The sequence below is a fragment of the Ovis canadensis genome, chromosome 12 (assembly GCF_042477335.2).
Source record: "Ovis canadensis isolate MfBH-ARS-UI-01 breed Bighorn chromosome 12, ARS-UI_OviCan_v2, whole genome shotgun sequence".
NCBI classification, from domain to species: domain Eukaryota; kingdom Metazoa; phylum Chordata; class Mammalia; order Artiodactyla; family Bovidae; genus Ovis; species Ovis canadensis.
The window spans coordinates 61,966,669-61,989,797 of NC_091256.1; the positions used below are offsets into that span (position 1 = coordinate 61,966,669).

General features: G+C 61.4%; 2 protein-coding genes across 4 annotated transcripts in view; both read right to left on the reverse strand.

Annotated features, from left to right (window-relative positions):
- Positions 1-460: 460 nt before the first annotated feature.
- LOC138416568 (tyrosine-protein phosphatase non-receptor type 11-like) lies at positions 461-12,675 on the reverse strand. The gene is made up of 14 exons (XM_069545998.1): positions 12,636-12,675; positions 6,741-6,863; positions 5,524-5,721; positions 4,653-4,839; positions 4,458-4,577; positions 4,145-4,258; positions 3,909-4,005; positions 3,629-3,708; positions 3,144-3,299; positions 2,800-2,931; positions 1,924-2,078; positions 1,750-1,817; positions 1,301-1,619; positions 461-1,116 (listed from the first exon to the last, which is right to left on the reverse strand). The coding sequence occupies exons 1-14, from the start codon at positions 12,647-12,649 to the stop codon at positions 1,062-1,064; spliced, it is 1,818 nt and encodes a 605-aa protein (XP_069402099.1). The 5' UTR covers positions 12,650-12,675; the 3' UTR covers positions 461-1,061.
- Positions 12,676-14,298: 1,623 nt separating this feature from the next.
- The window catches only part of AGRN (agrin), a 39,334-nt gene continuing 30,503 nt past the window's right edge, over positions 14,299-23,129 (reverse strand). For 2 of the 3 annotated variants that reach the window (XM_069545926.1, XM_069545927.1), the window contains 18 exons: positions 22,935-23,072; positions 22,352-22,479; positions 22,101-22,215; positions 21,903-22,022; positions 21,364-21,711; positions 21,055-21,247; positions 20,731-20,946; positions 20,038-20,267; positions 19,818-19,949; positions 19,624-19,720; positions 19,357-19,521; positions 19,134-19,245; positions 18,568-18,684; positions 18,219-18,411; positions 18,052-18,139; positions 16,646-16,870; positions 16,077-16,180; positions 14,299-15,724 (listed from right to left, as the gene is read on the reverse strand). In XM_069545926.1, the coding sequence (XP_069402027.1) occupies positions 15,567-15,724; positions 16,077-16,180; positions 16,646-16,870; positions 18,052-18,139; positions 18,219-18,411; positions 18,568-18,684; positions 19,134-19,245; positions 19,357-19,521; positions 19,624-19,720; positions 19,818-19,949; positions 20,038-20,267; positions 20,731-20,946; positions 21,055-21,247; positions 21,364-21,711; positions 21,903-22,022; positions 22,101-22,215; positions 22,352-22,479; positions 22,935-23,072 (2,879 nt within the window). In that variant the 3' untranslated portion in view covers positions 14,299-15,566. The remainder of the gene's footprint in view (positions 15,725-16,076; positions 16,181-16,645; positions 16,871-18,051; positions 18,140-18,218; positions 18,412-18,567; positions 18,685-19,133; positions 19,246-19,356; positions 19,522-19,623; positions 19,721-19,817; positions 19,950-20,037; positions 20,268-20,730; positions 20,947-21,054; positions 21,248-21,363; positions 21,712-21,902; positions 22,023-22,100; positions 22,216-22,351; positions 22,480-22,934; positions 23,073-23,129) is intronic. The other variant, XM_069545925.1, reaches the window with a different exon arrangement.

The window sequence follows — 23,129 nt, forward strand, 5'->3', positions numbered from 1 at the left end:
CAGACCTGGCTGGTGAAGCGAGCATCCTGGGGGATGGGCGGGAGTCCTGCCACCCCACCCATCCCCCACCCAGTACTGCTATCAGTCCAGGAATCCTGCACCGCCAGGCTGGCATGACGAAGAGAGGCCAAGCCAGTTCTGGCTTGCATAGGTCTCAGCCTCCTCATTCCTCACCCCAAAGCCCAGGACTTCCTGCTCCAACCAGCTGCACCTCTGGCTCAGAAAGACCCTGGGGAATTGGGCCCAGTCATAGGGACCCACAGATACCCTTTCTCCAAGCCCCAACAAAGATGCAGAACTGAGAAGGGATTTTACTGAGGAGGCCAGAAAGTCACAGGGCCATCCATAATGGGAGGGTGCCAGTGTGGACCACAAGCCAGTGACATCGCATCGTCACAAACGAGTCATGCGCTCATGGAGCCTCACCCTCCTCGCTGTGGTCAGATGAGCACGTCACATATTCCCTCATTTAACAAGCATTTATCTACGCATGACTGCAATGTGACAGTCTGGGTTAGGTCTGGATGTGGGAGGACTGAGCCACTGGCAGGCCACAGCCTAGACCACGGCTGTAGGCCGGGCTGAGAAGGAACTCTGAAGGGGCGGGGGCACTCAGAAAGCAGGGAGAGGGTCACAAATGCTGGTGAACAAACTGGCACTCACTTGCTGGTCTCGTGTCCCACATACAGATTGACCCTCAGACATGTAGCACACGTCTTTACTGCAACGTGCAGTTGGTCACTGGTGGCCTCCCAAACTGAGTCAAACCGCAGCCCTGCAGCTCTGCCTCCCCTCCTCCAGGAGTGCCAGGGCCACGGGATCTGCCCGCCCCTCACCATTTCTGGGCGTGCAGACCTGGTCAGGGAGTGTCTGAGCGGCAGACCCGGGACCCCACCCCCATTCTCACCCCCATCCCCACCCCGACTCCGCGGCGCTCAGGGCTGGGCGCCTGTCTGCACAATCCTAGACAGTCTTTTGGAGGAACGCGGAGGCCGGTCTTGCTGGGCTCCCGCCTTCTTGCATGGCTCCAGCCCCAGTCGGGGCACGCGCACGAGGGGCTCTTACGGCTCTAGGCCCTGCAGGTTCTCATACTCGTGGCGGGGGGCCTCCCGGGTCCTGCTGGCGGAGACAGAGTTCGACTGGGGCCCACCTGCGATCCCGCCCCCCGGTCACGCCCCCAAGCCCAGGTCACGCCCCCAAGCCCAGGCCACGCCCCCGAGGCCTTCCTGTTCCCCTCCCCCACCCCGCCGCCGCCCCGGGCCGGGACTCTGCCCTCCACAGTCCCTGATGCTCCACTCACGCCGCCGGCGCCCGGGACGGCGCGGGTCCGGGGCTACAGCCGGGGTCGGCGGGCGAGACGCCCAGGTTCAGTGAGCCGCGCTCCTCCGGCCGCTCACGCTGAGGGGAGGGGCCCCTGGTCACCATGGTGATGCCAGCGCAGGCTCCGCCCCGGCCCGGCCCCGCCCCCATAGGCTTGCGGAGGCGCAGCTGTTCACCCTGGATGTACCGCTGCAGCGCCAGGTACACGAACTTGTACTGCGCCTCGGTCTGCACCATCCCCGAGCGCTGCCGCCGCACTAGTTGGATCGTCTTGGGGACGTCAATGTCGCACTCTAACCCTGGGGAGGAGCATGCTCAGGGCGGAGAGGGGCCGGCAGGGAAAAGGTGGGATGGTTAGATGCAATGGGCGGGACCGGCAAGCATAGGGGGCGGGGCTACGTGGGGCGGAGTCTTCCTGGGGCTGCTCACCCTGCCTGCGAATGACGTCCACCAGGATGTCAATCACAATGATGGTGCCAGTGCGTCCGATGCCAGCGCTGTTGGGACGGACCAAGGAGGCCTGTGGCCAGTTGACAGGACAGAGCCGTGGCCCCTTCCCCTGTCGCACCTGTACCGCTGGCCCCGCCCCATCCCCGGTCGCACCTGCAATGGACTACCATGGGTCCGGCCCCCGGCATGCTGCTCTGGGTCCGGTTCACCTCGTCCAGGAAGCTAAGGACGCCGGTGGGCTCGGCCGGGACGCCGTGGTCCGGCCAACTGAAGTACTGGTAGTGCTTCACTGTGCGCGGCGACTCCTCCTGGGCAGGGTGGGCTGGTGAGTGCCAGCTGGGAGGTCTGGGCTGTCCCAAGCGCCTCGGGCTGCTGTGACCCTTGGCTGGGAGGGGCACACGGACTGAACCAGGGAGAGACAGGGCGAGGCCCAGCGGGGTTTGCCAGAAGGAGTGACCAGCAGGACCCAGACAGAGCGGGAGGGAGTGGGAGGAAAAGATGGGATTCAGGGCTTGGAGGACCCGTAGATGGCCCCAGGCAGCCCAGGTGCCTGGGGAAAGGAAGAAAGATGGTCCTGGGGAGGAGCAGCTTCCAAGAACTTCATTCTATTTAAGAAGGGCCAAACGCGGAGGCTTGCAGGAGCCCCAGTGGTTATCAAAGGAAACCGGCCAGGAGGGAAATGTGCCTGGGAGGGGAACTGGCTAGGAGGGAAATGTGCCTGGGAGAGGAACAGGCACCAGTGGCATACAAAGAAGGCCGAAGGTACTGAGACGCCCAGGGAGGAACTGGAAGGAGAGGCCTGTATGGGTGTGAGGCCACCCTGCAGCCAGACAGCTGGGTTGAGAACTTGCCTGACTGGGAACACTGCCCAGCAAGGCCCAGGCCAGCATTTTGCCCACTGGGTTGAACGATGTGGAAGCCACCAAAGCCAGTGGGGTTGGGTGGAGGCTGGGCCAGCCCAGCGCAGACCTGGGGACTTCCTGAGCATGTCACCCTGGTCCCAAGGCTCCTGAGGCTCTTCAGGCTCACCTGGTCTGGCCTCCACACCTGCAGCTCCCGCACACAATAGCCCTGGGCCCAGTGCTCAGCCATGTTGCACACATGCAGGTGGCCGTACTCTTGGCTGCCGTGCAACTCTGGCCAGTATCGGAAACACTTGTTCTGGGGGGTGGGGGCATGGCATTAGCCATGTTGGAAGACCACCAGCACCCATGCCCCTCCTCCTCCCTGAGGGGCACACACAGGGTCTCTCTAGGGCCCTCGCTGTGTCCCAGCATCTCTAAGACTGAAGAAGCAAAGCTGGGCCAGCTCCAACACAGGTCCAGTGGGGCACACGGCAGGAGGATGGAAGGAACATGAGCTAGAGCTCCTACCCGGCCTCGCTCCACCTCCCTGGTGGTCATGACGATGACACGTGTGTTCTCCTGGTGCACCATGGCCCAGAAAGCAGCCACTGTAGTCGGCAGACAGCCCTGGGTGGCAATGTACACCTTGCCCAGTCCATGGCCTGGCTTCTCCTCTGGGTCACTCTGAAAGAAGGTGGGGTCAGCTGCCTGGTCTTTCCAGGAATTAAAGTGCCAGAGGACCAATTCAAGTTGATGCAAATGATATGCAAAGTAGCCAAAGTGGCTCACACACAGTCCATGGAGGGTGGAAGGGGCTTAGGACCAATATTTAATCCAGTATTTTCTGGATTTGCCCCTCTGAGGACCCAGTGCAGACTGCTGCACCCTTCCCGAGTATCTGTTATCTTTCCAAAGTCCACAGACCACTCCAGGAGCTCCAGGCTCATTATTATGGGGAATGGAGTGACCAGGGTTAGATTCATGTAGGCCACAGGTGCAGGCCAAGTACCCACCCTGATGTAGTTGGCATTGATGTAGTCGGCTCCAGGCACTCTGTCATCTACATCATGAAGGATGACACGAGTGGTATCAACTGAGAAGGGAAGATATAGCTCAGGTCTCCAGGGAAGAGGGATCCCCGCTGACCTGTGGTGAGCAGAGGCAGAGGACGAAGGGGCAAGAGAGGGCATCGCACCAGTGGTGGGGAACGACCCCTGCCTCCACCCCCAGGACCCCTCTGCCAGATGGGCCGTGCACTTGGCTGGTCCCCATTGACCCCAGCCCCAGCCTCACAGGGAAGGATGTTCTTGTATCGATTCTTGGACTTGTTCTCCGGCCGCTGGCCTTCCTTCCGGGGGTACAGGAGCCGGCATTCCTGCTGCTGCAGCATCTGGAGGAGTGGGGCTTTAGCCTGCAGCCCCGACCTTTCCCCAGAGCCCTCAACACCCGCCTTACACGCCCTGATCCACACCCCTCCACAGCCCAGAGGACGGGAGTCTGAGGGGGGGCAGTGGGCAGCAGGCCGACACCTCAAACTCCTCCCAGAAGCCCTGCTTGGCCTTCTCGCTGGCATCCGTGGCCTCGCTGAGCTCCTGCACACGGCTCTCAATGCTCGCAGCGCTGATTCTCGTGGCCTTGAGGGGCTGGCAAGTAGAGGCTCGAGTCCAAGCTTAGCAAGGCCCAGTGGACCCCAGAACGCCCTGGCCCCCACCCTTGCCTTCAGCCACCCTGCCCCAGCACTGCCTGCTGCCCTCTTTCCCTGGTGGGGCTATGCCAGAGTCCCTTGTCTCCCAGAGGGAGAAGCTCACTCAGACCCCAAAGTTCAGGTGCCTGGAGACATACCTGCCGGAGATGCACCACAACCCCTGACCTCTCCACCATGGGGTTCTTCCTGTAGCACTCTACCAGATCTCCAAGGGTGTCGAACTGCTCACCACCTCCCACGTCGTACTTCCCATCTGGCTGTGGGGTGGCAGTGAGGGCCTGGTGGCTACCCCCTCCCCAGGCCACACCCCCAACCCCACCCCTGCCTCTTACCTGGAAGTGGATCATGATGTGGGTGACGCGTGGCTGGCGGTCTGCCCTGTCCAGCTGCTGCGTGAGCACTGACAGCACAAAGTCCCCAGGTTTGCTCTGACTCTCCCGAACCAGGAAGCTGCCTGGACGCCCTTTCTCCATCAGCAGCTTCTCAGCCTCCTTCCCAGACAGATGCCCATGATACCACCTGGCCCAGGGCAACACACGTGAGAAAGGAGGCCCTGGACTGGACAGGTGAGGGGCACAGACCCACAGGTAGCTGAAGTCTCTGAGGCACAGACACCAAGAGACACACACAGCCACCCAGACCTCGTAGGCCCCAGGCAGCACCCACACCGAGGCCAACCTGGGTCAGCCCTGCCCACCTCTCAACTCTTCTGCAAGCCTCCTCCAAACCTCCTGCAACCTACAAAGTGGCAGGAGGCGGGACCCTCAGGCCCTGCAGGGCCCCATAGTGGCCACCAGGTGGCAGCCTAGTCCTCAGCAAGGAGGGGGCCAGGCCAGCCCCACCCAGCTTCCTCAGCAGGTGCAGCTGGCTCAGGCCTCCGCAGTGCAGCCAGGGAAACCGAGGCTGGGAGACCTGCTCTCCCCAGGTCACCAGCCAGGCAGGCAGAGAGGAGGCCGGCTGCAGCTCTTCCACAGGCACCCCTTTGTGCCTGGTGCCTGGGACCTGGAGAACCAAGGCCAAAACCCCTAAGGAGGGAGTGCTTTATACTCCCTCAACTCTGCCACCGTGGTGCCCAAGCCTGACCTTGAGTCCTGGGGGCAGAAGAAATCCAGAGGCTGTGTCCATCAACCCCTGCCCCTCGGACCCTCGCACACACACAAGTGCAGACACAGATGTCGGTCAGATGCAGACGCAGCCGCTCACCGTTCCGACGTGGGGTCCTGGCAGCCCAGCGGGTGCCGGAGCTCCACGGGGGCCCCCCCACGCTCTCGGAGCAGCCCCCCATGCTGGCTTGTGTAGTGCTGCACCAGCTCGGCCAGTGTCGCGAACTTCTCCCCTCCATACAGATCGTAGTAGTCACCTGTGTTCTGGATCTTGATGTGAGTCACCTCATCATGGCGCCTGGAAGGGTCAGTGCACCAGCTGCCATCAGGGCCACTGTTCCCACCAACCACCCTCCTTCCCATGAGCGCTCAGCTTCCCGAATAGCCCCAGGGGTGTTCTTGCCCTGATGTCTTGGCCTCTGCCATCCCTCTGCCCAGAACAGCTACAGTCAAAGTCAGCTCCCTCCCTTCTGCAGGTTCCTGCCCAGTTAGTGTCCAGGCCTCACCCTGGGTGGCGGGCACCCTGCCCCCATTGCCCTCAGGGCAGCCAGGACTGGGTTTGGCGACTACAGGCTTAACTCTCCCTTGGCCTGGTGGCTGAGGCTGGGGCAGCCTCTCAGGACAGACTCTGCCTCACCCCAGACCACCTCCCCAGGGGTTCTGAAGGACAGGGGCTGGACTGATTCTCCCAGGTGCCCAGTGTGGCTGGGGAAGCCCCAGGTAAGAACAGAACGCCTGTCTCTCAGGTGAGGGAAATCCACCCTGAGGACTCGTCCCACCTGCTGCCTCAGTTTTAGCAGAAAACCCAGAAAAACTTGGAGTGGTTTGGGAAGACCCCACCTCCCCAGACTCTAGACTGACCTACCTCATGCAGGGCGGACATGGGCCTGGCTGTCCACTCTGCTGGTCGTGGCCCCTCCTGCCCATCCTCCCTACACATTGGCTTTTGTAGGGCTCTGGGCAGATCTCCAGTGAGCAACATCCCCATCAGATGGAGGTACAATTATGGCCAGTGAGGCCCCTCAGAGGGATGAGGGCATCTTGCTGACCAGGGCCCACCACACTGAGCCATCCCTGAAGGTCTAAGTGGCCCCTCCTGGCCCCACCTGCCCAGGGGCCACCTGGCCAGAACACCAGAACCCCCAGATCTTGCATGTCTAGCCCCCAGCAGAGGTCCCTGCTGCTCAGAATGCTGTCCACCAGCTCTCTGGGAGGACTAGGGAGCCTGACCCCCTGCTGTGCCCTCAGCTGAGGTTATTGCCACCCCTTGAGGTCCCCCGGGGCCTCAGGCCTGCCCACCCTGCACCACTCACCCACCTGACAGACAGTGTGAAGCCCCCGGGGCAGCTCTTGCTGGGTCTTGCCAGGAAGCTTCCGTGCTGGCCACTGGACATGAGTAGCTGCTCAGCTTCAACTCCGCTGATGTTGGGGTGAAACCACCTGAAATGAAGAGGAGAGAGCTGGGGGATATTGGGCCGTCCTGACCACACCCACGATGCCCACTGGGGCCGCCCTGTGCTGACCCCCATCCTTGGTCTGTGACCACAGGGTCTGGGGTCTGTGGGGAAGGAGGTGAGGCTGGGAGTGACCAGGGACATAGATGGGCAGAACCTTTCCCACAGTGGCAGGTGGGCAGGGCAGACATCCCCTCCCAGAAGGACACCAGCAGGAACCTCAACTCTAGCCCTCTGCCGTCTCCCCCACTCACTGCCCACCAGGCATCCCAGCTCGGCCAAAGGCACTCGGGATCCCCCATGGCCACCCAGAGCTCCCTTCCTCCCCTGACAGCCTGGCAGCGGACCGTGGGGGCCCCGCCCCTCCTGCCTTCTCCACCCCTCTCCTGAGGCACACTGGCAGGTCTTGTCAGTCATTTGAGCAACACCCCTGGGAGAAGAGCACAGCCCACAGGCCCAGGTCCACCCTCCACCTGCTGCTGCCCACCAGCCTCCGCCCCTCACCACACAAGGCCGTGCACCGCAGGGCTCCCTGTACCAGCTGTTTTCTGCTCCCGGCCCACACTGCGTGACCGAGCCCCTCTCCCCTCAGTCTTGGATGCGTATTCTGCTTCATTGTTCTTCATAGCCGTCCTGACATATGTTACATATTTATTGGCTTATCTATATCCTACGGGAGGATTTAAGTTCCACGAGGGGTGAAAACATTCCGTGCAATGTGTACACCAGGGTAGAAAACAGCCTGGGTATTAAAAAAACAGACGTGAATTCAGAAGTGAATGATTAATGAGCCCAAGGTGGGTGGTGGGTGGTGGGTGAGCTGGGCTGGGTGGCTGGCAGGAGCAGGTCAGGAAGGCAGAGAGTCATCATTTATTCCGCTGGAGGTCCAGGCTGAGAGGGGCTCAACCCTGCCCTCCCCTGCTGCTGCCCCGGGACCACCCTTCACAGTCATCCCCGTGAGATGGGGGGACAGCTCAGGGGACCATCATCAGGGCTCCACAGGTGCCCACTGCTGAGATCATAACTGCTGTTTTCTTTACCTGGGTGGCTTCTTTTGTCCAGTTAGGGCAAGAATTTCTGGGCCGGGGATTAAATCTACTTGTGTGGGGGCCCCAGAGCATCTCAGGGCAGGGGCCTGGCTTGACCCCCCAGTGGGACCCTGTAACCCAGTATCTGGACTTCCACCGGCAACAGTGAGTCTCCCATAGAGGCACAAAAGTCACTGCAGGAGGGTCTTGCGCCGTCTGGTTCAGAGGTGTGTGTCCCTGGTTCACTGTACAGATGACACACGGTGTCCAGGGTAGTCCTGCCCCTGTCCTGCCTCCAGTGGGACACCAGGGCCCCTGACTACAATTCTGCCACCTGCTACCTCCAGGCCCCACGCAGCTGTTCGCTGTCATAACCTGGGCACAAGTGAGGCAGGGGCTGATGTGCCCTGGACAGACCCTATCCTGTCCTGTCCTTGCAGATGGCCCTGGACCATCCTGCTCCACAGAGATTTTTCTGGAATGGGAGTCAGTTCACGCCTCTTCCAGGTCCTCCTGCCCCTCCCTCTGCCCCATCCTGTGCTCCGTTTGTCCCTGCCTTCAGCTGCTTCCTTACTCTTCCAACAAGCCATCTGTGCCGTCTATACCTCACCATCTGATGCTCAGCCCAGGGCAGGTGTGGGGTATGCAGGTGAATGGGTCAAAATTCAGCACAATCATAGTCCCAGTTCCTGGGTCACATGGCCACATTCCACTGCTGAAAGCCATGTGTGGCCAGTGGAGGCTGTCGACTGCATGTGGGAAAGAATCATTTCCACCATCACAGAAAGGATGGTCCTGCACTGGCCCACACTGTTGAGTCCCCACAAGACAATTTCCCTGGGCTCTCAGGGCCTCCTCCAGCCTCCTGGGACTGGTGGTCAGGTCCCCAGAAGCACAACCTCTACTTGGGAGTTCCCCACACTCTCCTGGTTCCCCATCTCACCTGGCCTGCGTCCCCCTCCTCCTTCTGACCCCATGGTGTTGGAACTTCCCCACTCTGCCCTCCATGTGTCTCCACAACCACACCCAGGGATCTGGCCCCACCTGGGATCTGAGCTTCAAGCTCACAGACACAACCCTTTCCAGCATCTCTGTCTTGACATTTGCAAGATTCAAAAGTCCTGACAAGGCCCCTGAGGCCCTGTTCCACACGGTCCTTACTTAGTGAAGAGAGTTACTGCCTGACATGGCCCAGGTCCCTGCCCTCAACTCCCCAGCACTCTCCCAATGCTGCACCCTCTTGTCCTGACTTCCAAACTCCCCAGACCCAGACCCAACCACTTCTCTCACTCCCCTGGGACCAGTACCCACTGGCTCTTGCCTGGACTGCAGTATTGATTTCAGGCCCCATCCGTGACCCCCAGCTGAGCCATGGCAGACAGACAGGTTCTCAGAAAACACACATCAGAGCTGCGTAAGCCTTGTCAGTGGTCCTGTGTGGCTTTCAGGATGCCTGTCTGCCTCAAGGATCCCACCCCCACTGGAAAGCACCCTCCCATGCCGTTGTTCATCCCTCTGTTCTCCGACCTCACCCCTCATCTGGCCACCTCCGGCTGGTCCTGCAGGCCATGGCTCACACACCCTCTCTGTTCATTTTCTGAGAGACACACCCCAGCCCCCACCCTGCAGCTGCATCTCTGCCCCTCCTTCCATGCATGACAGCTGCAACAGCAAGCAGACAGGTGTGTACAGGCTTCTGAGTTTACCTGTCCCCCACCCCCCACCATGTCTTCACCATCAGATGTGAATCACGGGGAGGGCAGACTCCGTTCTCACCTCCATGGCTCCCCAGGGTCCATGTTCTGAGAGGTTCTGAGAGGCCCAGAAGCTCAGGTGACCTGCCCAGGGACACCCAACACTCCTATTCAGCTCTTCCAGGGGGAGGGAGGTATCCTGCCAGCCAGTCACTTCCTGGGCATGTTTTGGGCCTGGGGTCTTGAGCTCCCTCCCATGCTGGCTCTAGAGGGGCAGTTTTTGTTGAGTAGTCCAGCAGGTGAGGCTGCCAGGGAAGGTTTCCTGGGCTAGGAGCTGCCATAGGATGAGTTCTAGGGCCAGTCGCAGAAGAGCAGGCCAGACCACCAGGAAAAGGGTGAAGGCCTCCTGCTGGCCAGAGACAATGCAGTGTGGAGGTGGTGGGGGGCTGGAACCCAGAGGAAGGTTTCCGACCCCCATCCTGGGGCCACTAACTCTGCGGAACCACATCCTATCCCAGATGCCCACCCCCAGGCCCCAGCAGCCTCCGAATCCTATCCAAGATGGACGATGCCCAGAGTGTGGGGGTAAGGGGAGAAGGGGCACCCAAGCCACAGAGCAGGGCGCAGGACACACTGTCCTTTCAGGGACTCTTGCTCATACTTTCTGTCCCTCTGTCCTCCCCACAAGCTGCCTGCGGTCTGTCAGGTGGAAATCCCTAAAGGGAGGGCATCCTGAGCGGTCACAGCAGCTCACACTACTGCCTGCCTGCAACCCCAGGCTGAGGCAGGCTTCACATCCCCCACTAGGTTGAGAGTTGGAGTCAGGTGTCCAGCAGGTTCGTGCAGCCATAGCTCTGGCTGTGGGGTGGGAGGAGGTGGAAGCTGCAAGTCCCATTTCCAATCTCCACACTAGGGTCACTTCTGTGCCGAAAGGCTTCCTGCTCTGTGGCAGGTCAGTGACTCAGTTCTGCCCTTGTCACATGGTCAGGCAGGTCCAGGAGAGGGGCAGGTGGGGTGGGCAGGATACCCTGGGCTCCCCACCGAGTCAAACAGCTTGGGCCCTTCAAGGTCCAACTGAGTCTGGCCGATGCTCAGGAGCCCAAGAAGAGCCCAGCCTGAACCCACTGGCCAGTGTCTGGTCCAGCTTTCTGTGTGGCCTTGGTGTCTCATCAGTAGATGGGACACCCTGGGACCCTGGGAGTTCCATGAATGGCTTGTGGACATGCTATATACACAGTACCTGCAGGAAAGACAGTTAGCCTGATGGGAGATACACAGAACAGAGGGGAGAGCCCCAGGCTGGAACTCCAGGGCTGAGGACCACAGAGCACAATTAGTGTCTGCCTCCATCTCCCTACCCCTAGCCCCTTCTGGTCCCTGTTTATGCAGGCCTGTCCTGTCTGTGCAGAACTGAATTAACCAGAGACATGCTTTCCTCTCCAACCTGGAACACAAGGGGAACTTGAGGGGGCTCAGTAGACCCCCATAGGACCCAGCCCCCTCCCAAGCACCAATATCAACATATCAAACCTCAGTGCTAGGCAAGACCTGAGCCCAGCCCTGCCCACAGCCGGAGTCCCGGGGCGAGTGGTGCCAATGGTGATGCCCGTTGACCCACAAACCACAGGGCAACGGGAAGGGGCCACTGGGTGGGAGTAAGCAGGAGGGGGGATCTGTTTCGCTTGGGATTTGGTTGGGCCTGCCCAGGCCTGATAGGGCTGTGGGCAGTGACCCAGGGGTCGGAGGAGTGACAGTCCAGATGGTCATCACAGGGTGGGGCAGGAGGGTTGGCAAGGGCAGGCAGAGCCCCACCCGGGGCTTTCCCAGGCTGGCCCAGGGTCACATGAACATGACACAGACATGACCTTTTCTGAGCACCAGAACTTGCCTGGGGAACCAAGAAATGAGGCTCAGGGGAGCCTGAAGGTCATTCCAAACAGATCCCAAATGCCCTCCTCCCTGAGCTCCAGCTGGATGTTACATCTTGGAACCACAGGGCTCTAGGCTGACAGACTCTTGGAGATCAACTCACTTCCACTGTTCCTGAGCCTTAGAGGGCCATTGGCCCTGCCAGAGGCCACCTTGCCAGGCCCACCACACCCCCTGTAGGGATTCTGGGGCCCTCACCACTGAGGCACTGCCCTAGACCCACAGATCAGATCTTGTCCAGCCCCTCACTGATCTAGGGAGTCCCTCGGGGTCTTAGGGCAACCCCTCCTGTGACCTCCAGACTCACCCAGCTCCAGAGAGAGGTGTTCTGGATGTACCAAGTGCTAAGAAGTGGTGACAGGCATCTCACACCTGTGTGGCTCCCCAGTGACATCCACATCCAGCTAGAGTCTGAGCTCACATGAGTGTGTGTGCACAACCAGGGAGTGGGGATCTGGTAGAAAGGGCAGGAAGGGCCCCTTCCTGCACATGCCCCACCTTTCCTCTTCATGGGGGCAGAGCTGCGTCCTGTCCCAGGTTGCACACACACCATTGCCAGAGATCTTGCCCCTAAACCTGGCCCTTAGGAGAGCCTGGGAAGGGATGAGCCTACCTTGCAGGTCAAGGGGCTTCCAGGATGCTCTCAGTCCTGAAACTGGGGAAGGGCAGACCCCCAGGTGAAAAACATCTCTGGTGACCAAAAGGAAGGCAAGGAGTCCAGGAGAGTGAGAGAGAGAGGGTCTGTCAGTGACTTGACACCTGCTGTCCACTCTAGGCTCCAGCGGCTGCCACGCAAGAGCACCATCCATTCCCTAGGGTCAGGGAACCTCTGACCTCCACCCAGGCCCAGCCCCAGATTGAAAGAGTCCTTTCCACCAGCCAGAGTAAGGCTAGGCCTCACTGTCCCAGGACCCAGGCATCTGGCCCTGGCTGTGGAGATGTCACAGGTCACATGTGGAGATGACATGTCAGGTCAGGCCTGGGGGCCACCGGTCAGGAGCAGGAGACGTCCTGGGTCCCATCTCTCCCGCACCCCCTGACTGCACCCGTCGGCCCGAAGCGCATATGGTGGGGTCCAGCGTCAGGCCACCGGGTGGCCAGGCTCACCTGCGCGAGGTCATGTCTGCTGGGCTCCAGCTCTCTGGCAGCTCTGAGGGGGCCCCGCCTACCCAGAGGATCCGCCCATCAGAGCCCCGCCCACCGGGACCCGCCCCGCCCATGGAGCCCCGCCCATCGGGAGGTCCCGCCCCTCCATATCTCCCTTAAAGGAGCCGAGCCCTCAGGTCTCGCTGCCTTGCTGGCAGGTTGAGTTAACAGCACCAGTTCCTAAGGTCGCTCCGAGCTTCAGGACAAGGAGTTCACACCATATTACGGGCTCAGAGGGCACAGGTGCCAGGCGGCCCTGGCCGGGGCTGCACAGAAAGTGATTAATTATGGGTCCTGCTCGTTTGGGTGCTTTCCTTCCAAGAACATTTCTGGCTCTGCCTCTGTCCTGAGTGAGGAGGGGCTGCACTCCCCACACCCTGGAGGGAGGGGCTGGGAGCTAGAGAAGTGGGCGAAACAGGCCCCACCCGCCCTGTGTCCCAGAGAGGGCCCCAAAGGGGCGGAGGTGGGAGCCCACCTGATAACTGTGTCCTTTCCTCTTACCCAGTCCTATGTTGGGCTGCTAAGTTCCGTTCTAAGTTCCCTTCTCCCCACCTCTGCCACTCTTCCTAGGCAATGCTGCACCTCTCTGACCGCGGGGCCTTTACTCCTGCTACAGATGCCCCTGCCAGGTCCGATTGTCCCCTGTGCCCACTGGCCAATCGCGTGGGGGCTCCACCCTTCCTTGCCTGAGCTCCTAACTTTGGGATCCCCATTAGGAGCCTCAGCACCTGCCCAGCACCCCAGCTCCTCCCCTTCTCAGGAGTGGTACACCACACCATGGCTTGGAACCTTCTGCTGCTTGCAACCCCAACCCCAAATCCCTACCCTGAGCTCTTCCTCCTCATGCTCCTGACAACTTTGAAGGCCCGGCACCCTCAGCATTGGTTGCCCTGAGAGCCCCTCCTGGAAGCATCAGCTCCCAGAGCACCCATTCCTGGTCCTCCCAGCATGGAGGTCTCCTTTCCCCTCATTCAACACCAAGCAGAGCCACCTACTCCCCAGTCTGGCCTCAGCCCAGACTCCCCTCTGCCTGGTAACCCTTGGCCTCATGGATTGCATTCAGGTGGCCTCAGCTCCTCAAACCCAGCCACTCCAGATGCTGCAGGAAGGCCCCCCTAGGTGCTTCAGCAACTCAGTGTCTTCTCCACCCCATGTCCGGCCCAGCACAGGCCCACCCCATCCCCACCCACCAGGGTTCCCCCCACCCCATCCTGACCCCCCATAGGCCCCCTTTACCCTGAGTATAGCCAACCTGCTGTCCTCATAGCTCCTCTTCCCACCCTGTGCTCAGACACACAGATGTTGGCAGATATGTGTGCAAATATGCACACAAGGCAGGACCTGCCATCCCTAAGGAGGCTACCTGGGGTGCAGGCCTCACGGACCCACCTGGCCAGCCCCATGCACAAAAGTGTGTGCACTCACTGCACAGGGTCTCCTTGCCAAAAGCAGCCCCCAACTCAGCACCCTTCCTCCATCCAGAGCAAAAGGAGGTTGAAGCCTGCATGCCACCATGAAGCTGAGCATCATGGCGCTCTCAGGACAGAAACCAGCCAAGTGGGAGAGCGTAGGGCCAGGCGGGTCTGAGGGGAGTGGCATTGGTGTGGATACACACAAGCACCTGTTGAAAGTGTTCAGACTTTATTTCACGGTGATTGACACAGACACAGGTTGGAGTTAGTAACAGGACATATAAGGCTCCTCCAGCCTCTAAGCCTGACAGCCCAGGCTGGGCTGTGAGAGAGGCTGCAGGAGGGTTGGGGTTGCCACCCCCACCACGAGAGGTGTGGGCAGCTGGGGGGACGGGACCAGATGAGACCTAACATTGCAGTTTAAGGCATTTCTGGCTTCACAGCCATCTCTGCCACCCCTGCACCTGCTCCTTGGCCTTGGTAAGACACCCAATCTACTCCTGGTCACTTTTGGATAAGGACAACCACTCCTCACCCCCGAACTGGACAAAATGTTTTCTATGTGGTGTCCTCAGCTGTCCTCGGGCCAGGACAAGAAAGACAACAGGCCCGCCACCCCAGGTATCAAATAAAACCCATACATAAAGACTCTGAGGTTGGTGGCCATGCCTGGACATGCATCCTTGAGAGGGGATGCTGGCCAAAATCAAGCAGTCCACATATCACAAGTGGCCCTGCTCCTTCTCAGGGCTCCTCACAGGAACTTGGGCAGTGGAAAGGGGTCACAGCCACGTCCAGGGTGGCTGGGTAGATGGGCAGGGCCAGCCGTGGGCCAGGGTGCCCTGAACAGGCCTGGGCTTGGCCTCTGCTCTCCAGTGCCCTGGGATGGGTGGGCATAGCTAGAGGGAGGGGCTACCATGGCCCCAACAATGACATTGTTTCACAGGATTGGCACATGAAGCCTGGGCTCATGAGGCTCAGTGAGGCTGGCCCCACCCAGCACAGGCAGAGAGGAGGGGCAGCTCAGCTGGAATCCAGAAAGGCCTCAGGCCTACACAGAGGAAGGGCCCCTCCAAACCCCACAGCACCTTGCTGCTCTAGGGACAGGCCTCGCCAGAGGGAATGTGGGCAATGTGTATATGCAAGGTCCGCCGACAGGCTGGAGAACAGGGGCCAGCACAAGTGGGCACTGTGCAGGCACAGCCTGAGAGGCCAGGACACAGTGTCCCAACGCAGAGGGTCACATCGCATCCCAAGGCTGCTGAGTGAGCCAAGTCCTCCATGTGCCGAGTTACCCTCCTGACCCTGAGAGTCCCTCGGCACCAAGTCCATCTCTGCAGCTCGCCTGCCTGGTTAGGAGGGAGGCCGTGCCAGCAGTCCCTCCAGCCGTCACATAGGCAAGAAAATTATATCAAAAAAGCAACAAGTTTACAAAAATAGAAAATAATTACAACAGGGTGGGCAGCGGCTGCAGCGTGGCTCACAGGGCAGGGCAGGGCCGAAGCTCTGGCTTGGTGATGGCGTCCTCCAGCAGGTGCAGCGGGCGCTGGCCCACCACCACGTCCCGCAGGCAGCCCACAAAGCCTGTGCCATAGGCTTTGGGCAGGGCCTGGCCCGTGGGCAGCTTCCCCAGGCCACCTGCAGGAAGACACAGGAAAGGCCCCAGGCCGTGACTCAGTGATGGGCAGTTTGGGCACTGGTAGGCAGAAAGGCTAAATGACTAGGTGAGTTACCAGAGGGCTGTCAGTGCCCTGGGGAGACCAGGCGGCCAGCAGGTGTGCTCCAGCCTCCTGGCCCTACCCCCTCCTGGCTACAGCAGGGGCTGAGACAGAAGGGGAGGACCCCACCCCAACCCTAGCCCAGCCAGCCCGCCCACTGTCCTGGATGGGGCTGATACAGTGCCCCTCTTAACTGCCAGCCCCAGGGGGCGGAACCTGTCCCTCAGAGACCCTTGGCTGCCCCTTCCCTGGCCTCCCCCACAATCACTCACCCAGCCACAGGGCTCCATCTGTGTCCAGCTGCGTGGCACCCAGTGGGGAGGAGCCAGTCACAGGGGCCTCGTTGCCCACCTGAAGGGAACCTTCCCTCTGTTTCCTGGGGTGTGGGTGGAGGGAGGCTGTCAGGGCTCCAGATCCTGACCCCCATCCCTTTCATCCCAACACCACACCCTGGGGACTGTCACCCAGTGTCACCCTGGGGGCCAGGATGGAATGGCACCAACCCCAGGAGAGCAGCTAGTAGCCAAGGATGGGGGGACCTCCTGTGAGAAAAGTGTTGCTGGAGGAGCAGCCAGACTCAGACCAGCATCTGGGCAGAGCAGGGACTCCCCTTTCAAATCAGGGGTTTCTTGGCCATCACTGCTTCTCCTGTACCCTCTTTTCCCTCCCTCCTCATTGGCAATGACCTCAGGTCGGGCCACCACCAGCCCTACCCACCATCCCTCCCCCCAACACACACACCAAACTCCTACCCTGGCCACGGGTGGCCAGGCATGCCCTGGCCGGGCAAGTCCAGACACCACCCGCTGCTATTCTTGGTGGCCCCGGGCTCCCTGCTGACCTGTGTGCCCTGATCCGCAACCAGCGGTTGGTATTGACTGGTACGGTGGAGCGCAGCACCATGGGCTGGGAGCCCAGGTCGTAAGCCAGCTGCAGGCGCCCGTCCACGATGGCCAGTGCGATGTAGTCAGCCCGCTCCGTGGCCTTGCCACTCCACAGCACCAGCCCCTGTGTGGCCTCAGTGCGCAGGCTCAGCTCAAAGTGGTTGCTCTGGAGTGCCTTCTCACTAGTGGGCAGAGGGCTGGTCAGGACCTCTGGGAAGGTGGTGGGGATGGGGCAGGGGAGGGAGGAGGGTGAGGGGGATGACTCCAGAGGCCATAAGGGCAGTGTTGCCACCAGAGCAGCTCGGTGGGCAGGTGGTGGACATGGCCAGTGGGACGAGAGACAGATGGTGGGGCCAAGTCAGCGATCAGAGGAGTGAAGTGGACAGACAGAGGGAGAGATCGACAGAGATGCTCGGAGAGATGGGAAGGCAGTGGGCAGACAGCAGGGGCCAGGGGCCACTGCTCACCTGGGACGGGCCCCGGAATCCAGAGTTTCAGGGCTTAGAAGCAGGAAGAGAGGGAGGCAGGTAAGCAGGAGGGCAGACAGACTATAGCGCAGGGTGGGGCAGGACCCAGCAGCAGCCCTCCCTGCACCCCCTCTTCACCAATGGAAGGCGGGGGGGACAAACATCCATGGAGAAACATTGGCCCCACCCACCCCAAAGGCCTGGCAGTGACACACGTGCACACACATGGGCAGACACAGAGCTGGTGCGCATGGCCCAGGCCAGGTGCAGAGGGAAGAGCTCTCACACGGGCAGCGTGAAATAGTGACCGAGGGCCCCTGGCTGGGAGACAGCCCTGGATAGGCCCCCACACACGTGCATGTGTGCGCACATGGGAGCACATGGACTCACATGCACACTGTGACACACCTGCATTGTGTGCACACAGATGTGGGTGTGCACATGCTTGCACACCGTGCTGCTGCCCTGTGGTGAGGGGCCTGGCTGCAGGGGTGGAGGGATAGACTGACATCCAACACACATCTCGGAAAGGGTGACTCCCTACTTCCAAGCTAGGAAACTGAGCCCCACGCAGCACCCCACAAACCCCCATCCTCCTCCACTGGGGATGGAAAGTTCTGCCCTCGCCCTTGGGATGTGCTGCCAGGAGGGGGAGGAGCAGAGGACCAGGAAATGGACTACTGGTGAGAGTGGAGGTGGGCTACTTACGCTGGGATCTCATTGGTCAGTTCGCTTGGAAACAAAGAGACAGAGACAGTGAGAAGAAAGGAGGGTGGAAGAGGGGCACAGGTGGGCTCAGAGCAGGGGCAGGTGTGGAGTATCACGCATATGGTCCTGTGCAGCTGGGCAGATGGGACGGAGGGTTGAGGGGTGCCCGGCTCCAGGAGACATACTACCTCTCGGTCACAGCGTTGAGGTACTCGATGTAGGTCCGTCCATCAAAAGCCAGTGCGTCCAGGTCCCCAGCTGATTTCTCAATCAAGCCTGAGAGACAGCGAGGTGAGTGCAGCCTCTGCCAGGTTCCCTCCCATGTCCAGCCTCGGCCCACGTGGGCAGCACTCACCCTTCTCACAGTGCAGCCCCGAGAAGCCTGCAGGACACAGGCACTCATAGGAGGCTTCACGGGGGAGACAGGAAGCCCCATGGAGGCAAGGCTGACCCTCGGCCTGGGTACAAGGGTGGTCTGCAAAGGACGAGACGTCCATGGCCCGGACCACATGCTCACGGGTCAGCAGTTGGCGGCCATTCAGGGAGACCTGGGGGGTGGGGCGTGACAGCTTCTGTCCTGCCTGTGTCCTCTGGCCCAGAGGACAGAGGCCCCTCCTGGGATGGGCCCTTCCTTGAAACTGTACCAGGGCATTGCCATCCCCCCGACCCTGGGCTCCCCAGGGTCCCATCCCTACCATACATACCAGCTGGATGGCTCCATCAAAGCCAGAGGACACGGCAGCTGCTCGGGCCAGCTTGCTGAAATCAGGGGCCCCCCCAACAAAGAGTGGCTCCTTTAGGTTGAGAACGGTGTGTGGCACCTGTGGGGAGGTGCAGGGTAAGGGGCAGTGAAGGCTACCCACCAGCAGGAACAGGATGTGAGCCCCACACCAGGGCCCGCCCGCCTGTGGTGACCCACCCCGCGCCCTCCAGCATGGTGGAGGCAGTTAATCACACAGATGTGGCCGCGATGTGGAGGCTTAGTGGGAAAGGAGCTACTCTAGGGGTGGAGGCGGCAGAAGATGGATGAGCAGGATGAGAGGAGACGGTACCTTGCGGGATTTCTGACATCCGAAGAGCGAGCGGGGTGGGGGTTGCAGAGCAAGGGCCAGAGAGCAGTGGGAGCAGAGAGGAGACACAGACAGAGGCCCAGGACAGAGGGGAGAAAAAATAGTCCAGTGAGCGCCAGCCATGGGGCGGGGGCTGCACGCCTCCCAGGAGGAGGAGGGAGGCGGGGAGCAGGGGGGTGGCCCAGGAGACACTGACTCACCGGGGACTCCCCCAGCACGCGAGGCCCATCGCCAACCCGCATGGCTCCTTTGCGTCCATTTCGCTCCAGGGAGACCCTGGTCCAAGCACCCAGGGCCACCGGCTCCTTGCTCCTGGAGAACAGGTGTCGTGAATAGACGGTGGGCTCTAACAGTCTACCTGCCAGGGGCCCCAGGAACACTGAGCGCAGGCCCAGTCCTGCCCACTGCAGTGCCCCCGCCCACCTGATGACCGCTGCCCCCTTGCCCAGGTCGTAGCGGAACTCCAGGAGGCCATTGTGCAGCGCCAGAGACACAAAGTCACCCTTGCCATCTGTCTTCTGTCCATTATAGAGGAGCAGGCCGCTGGGGCTCCGAGCCAGGAATACCACCTCCAGCGCCATCTTCTCCCTGGGGCCACGGGAGGGCAGGCGGGTGACCTGATGCCCCTCACTTCACAGCTGGATGTGGGGTGGGGGGCGCTTCCCTTCTTCCACCCCTCTGCCCACTGACCCCAGGTCCCGCTCAAAGGTGTGCAGGCCTTTCAGTTCCAGGTAGGAGAAGCTGCTGAAATCAGCCAGGAACGGCTGGTTGTCCTCTGGCTCTGAGACTGTGAGGACAGGAGAGGGTCACACAGGGTTCCAGGCTTTGATTCCTGGAGCCCACTCACCTCCCACCCTCCCCACCCTGAGCACCGCTGCCCCCACCTGTCTGGCAGAGGCTGCCCTCCCGGCCATGGGGGCACTCGCACTTGGCCTCTCCCTGGGGCAGCACGCGGCAGGGGGCTGCTCCATGGCAGGGGTTCGGCTGACAAGGGTCCTCGTCGGCACAAGTTGGGCCTGGGTGGAGGCAGGATGGGTTCCAGGAGACCTGAGCCCTGCTGACAGACACACAGCCCCCCAACACCCAGCCCCGTCTTGCCCTCACCAAAGCGGCCGGGTGGGCACTGACAGCGGAACCTGCCTGCCTCCAGGGCCTGGCACGGGGCCCCTCCGAGGCAGGGGCTAGGCAGACAGGGGTGGTCCCCACACTCGCCCACTCCGGAGTTTCGAGTCGCAGATTCCGGCCAGCTGCTCAGCTCTAGCCGCTGATTGTTGACGTCCAGCAAGCGGATACAACCCCTAAGACCGACGCTGACAGAGGTCCGCTCTAGCACCCTGCCACCAAAATGAGAGGCAGGGGTCAGAGACCAGAGGCATCCTCTCTCATGGCCAACTGTGACACTTGCGTTCCTCATGCAGTCGGGGCCACGAGCCTGGGCTGTTCCACAACCCCACCCCCTACCCTGGTGCTCACAAGATGGGCAGTCCCACAAACAGGACAGAATCAGGAGGGGGCTGGGCTGAGAGTCAAGTGATGGGACTAAAGATCAAGGCCAGCCCAGCCCCTCCTTGGTGGTCACACTGCAGCTGGGTCCTCAGGATCAGGACAGAATCAGGGTCACTGTCAAGGGCTGGGGCTGAGGCCAGGGTCACAGTGATTGTCCACGCCCATCCTTCCACCCCTGTGTTATCCCACAGGGACCTTGGACCTACTGGATGCCACCCTCAAGAGTTGGGGATCAGAGCCAAGGTTGGGGAGGTCTCTGATTGGGGCCACCCCACCCTCCGCCATGCTCACGTGGAAGCCTGATCCTCAGGGACGCCACCCACGAAAAGGTCAGTGTCCAGGTTGAGACCATCAGTGCCACTGGGGCTCTGGCCCAGGACAGGAGTCTCACCATCCACGGACAGAGTACCTTGGCGCCAGTGCCGAGACAGCTCCAGGCGATGCCACTGGCCGGGCTGCACGGGCACGGAGCTCGTCAGCACCGCGGGCCCTGAGCCTGTGTCGAACCTGGGGCAGGAGCAGGCACTCAGGACAGCCAAACGGAGCCAGGACCACTGCCTGGCCCTGTCCCCCGTCCCTAAAACCCATCCCTGACCCCCACCACCCGCCACCCACCTGAACTGCACGCGGCCTCCCAGCAGCGCCAGTCCCAGGAAGTCCTTGCCCCGGGCATTGCCGTTGTAGAGCAGCAGCCCCTGGGGCTCCAGCGCCCGGAACTCGAGCGCCAGGCGCAGGGTGTGGTAGGCACGAAGGGTGGGAAAGGCCAGGAAGGAGGAGCCCCCGAAGGCTGGCACGGAGGGGTGCAGGGCTGCAGGAGACAGGGAAGGGCAGTAAACGGCATGGGGGCCACAAAGTCCAACCCGCCCCTCACCCCACCCTGGCCCCCTCTGCCTCCCTGTCCCTCTCTGGCATGTAAGACCTTACCCTTCTCACAGACGGCACCCTCTGTGCCTGCTGGGCAGCTGCAGGTGAAGTCTGCACCTGAGCCCTGGTCCTGGCAGGTCCCCCCATGGAGGCAGGGCTGGGAGTCACAGGGCCTTCGGGGCTGCTGGGTGCCTGGGGGCAGGGGACGGCGTCCAGGCACTCGACTAGGGGCAGTGGTGGGGGGCTGGCGCGTGGTCAGGGGAGGTGTGGTCCTGCTGACAGGCCGGCTTGTGTGACTGGGAAAGTGGGCCCGAGGGGTTGCAGCTGAAGGTGGCAGGCGGGCCACCGTGGTGGCTCTGGCTGTGGCTGCAGCTGGGGTGGCTCCCGTGAAGAATGCAGGAAACCAGTCTGGGGAGGGGATGCCATCAGGAGCCAGAAAGAGAAGGGTCCCCAAGGCAGTGCGGGGATGGGGGAGACAGGAAGGTGAGGACAATCTGAGGGGAGGGAACGCCATTAAGATCCACAAGGAGCAGGGGCCCCGCGGGCAGGTGGGGCACAGGGAGGGAACAAGCTATGGCAGTGCTGGACCAGGCACTCACCGAAGTCCATGAACCGCACGTGTTCCTGCAGAGGCCGCTTCACGCCCAGGGATCTGCGCCTGGACACCTGGAGCTGCCGGAGCAGGGCCCGGCCCACGTCGGACGCTCTGAAGGCTGTGGCTGGGGAGGAGCAACCCTGAGCATGGTGGAGCCTAGGGTGCCCCTCCACCCCCCAGGGGGACCAGGGTGGGGGCTCACTGGGGTCAAAGTGCACTTCCACAATGGCCCGGACCGAGCTGCCTGGCCCCAAGTCCCGTAGGCGGACACTTCGGAAGTCCTTCTTAACGTCTGAATTCCGGAAGAGGTCATCCAGCTATCGGTGGGGAGTGAGTTAGGCTCTGGGAGGCTGCCCGGGCTGGAGCTAAGGCCCACCCCCCAGCGCTTCTCTTGGTCAGTCCTGGAGAAAGGCTGGTGGCTTGGCAGGGCTGCAACCCCAGCCCCACACTTACTGCGCTCTCAATGCTCCTGGCAGTCTCCCCAAACAGCTCAGACTTGGGGTCCGCCATCTCCGGCGTGTAGAACAGTTCTTGCCCCTCGACCCCTTCGAGCTCCAGCACACCCTGGAACGCCTTGGTGGCTGCAGAGGAGGGGCCAGTGAGGTCCTGCCTGGCACCTGCCTGGCTTCTGAACCAGCCATGGACATAGGCCCCAGCAGCAAGCCACGCAGGGTGCAGGGCAGGTGGCGGTTAGTCAGATGGTCATGAGGTTAGTGGGGACCCCAGGGCAGAACTGCTTCGGTTACCAGGCAGACTCCTTGGAGCAGTGCCCCAGGCTGGCTTGCAACAGGAAAAACACGTTAGCCATGGGGTCCTGGGCACCCATGCGTGTGCAGGGGCCGAGAATACACATATATGTGCTTGTGCTGAATCCCCAGGACCACTGGCACATGTGTGCTATTAATAAAATCAGAAGACCACAAACCCTGGGTGCCTACCTGCTGGGCAGGCCTGTGGCCTGGGAAGAGAGATGGCGTCTCTAGCCATGGCTAGGCCACGCCTCACGCTCCACCCCAGCCCCTGGACCCCTACTCACCAGGACAGTTAGAGCCCTCTGCGTCCAGGGAGGGTGTCTTGCCATCTGAGCAGCAGCCCATAGGTGAGTTGTAGCAAGAAGCCCTTTCCATGGGTAGCCCAGGGGTCCCAGCATTGTCTCTTTCCGGGGACTCAAGTCCTGGGGAGGTACAGTCTGAGCCCAGCTGCAGGTGCAGCCCTCCTGGGCCCTGCCCCC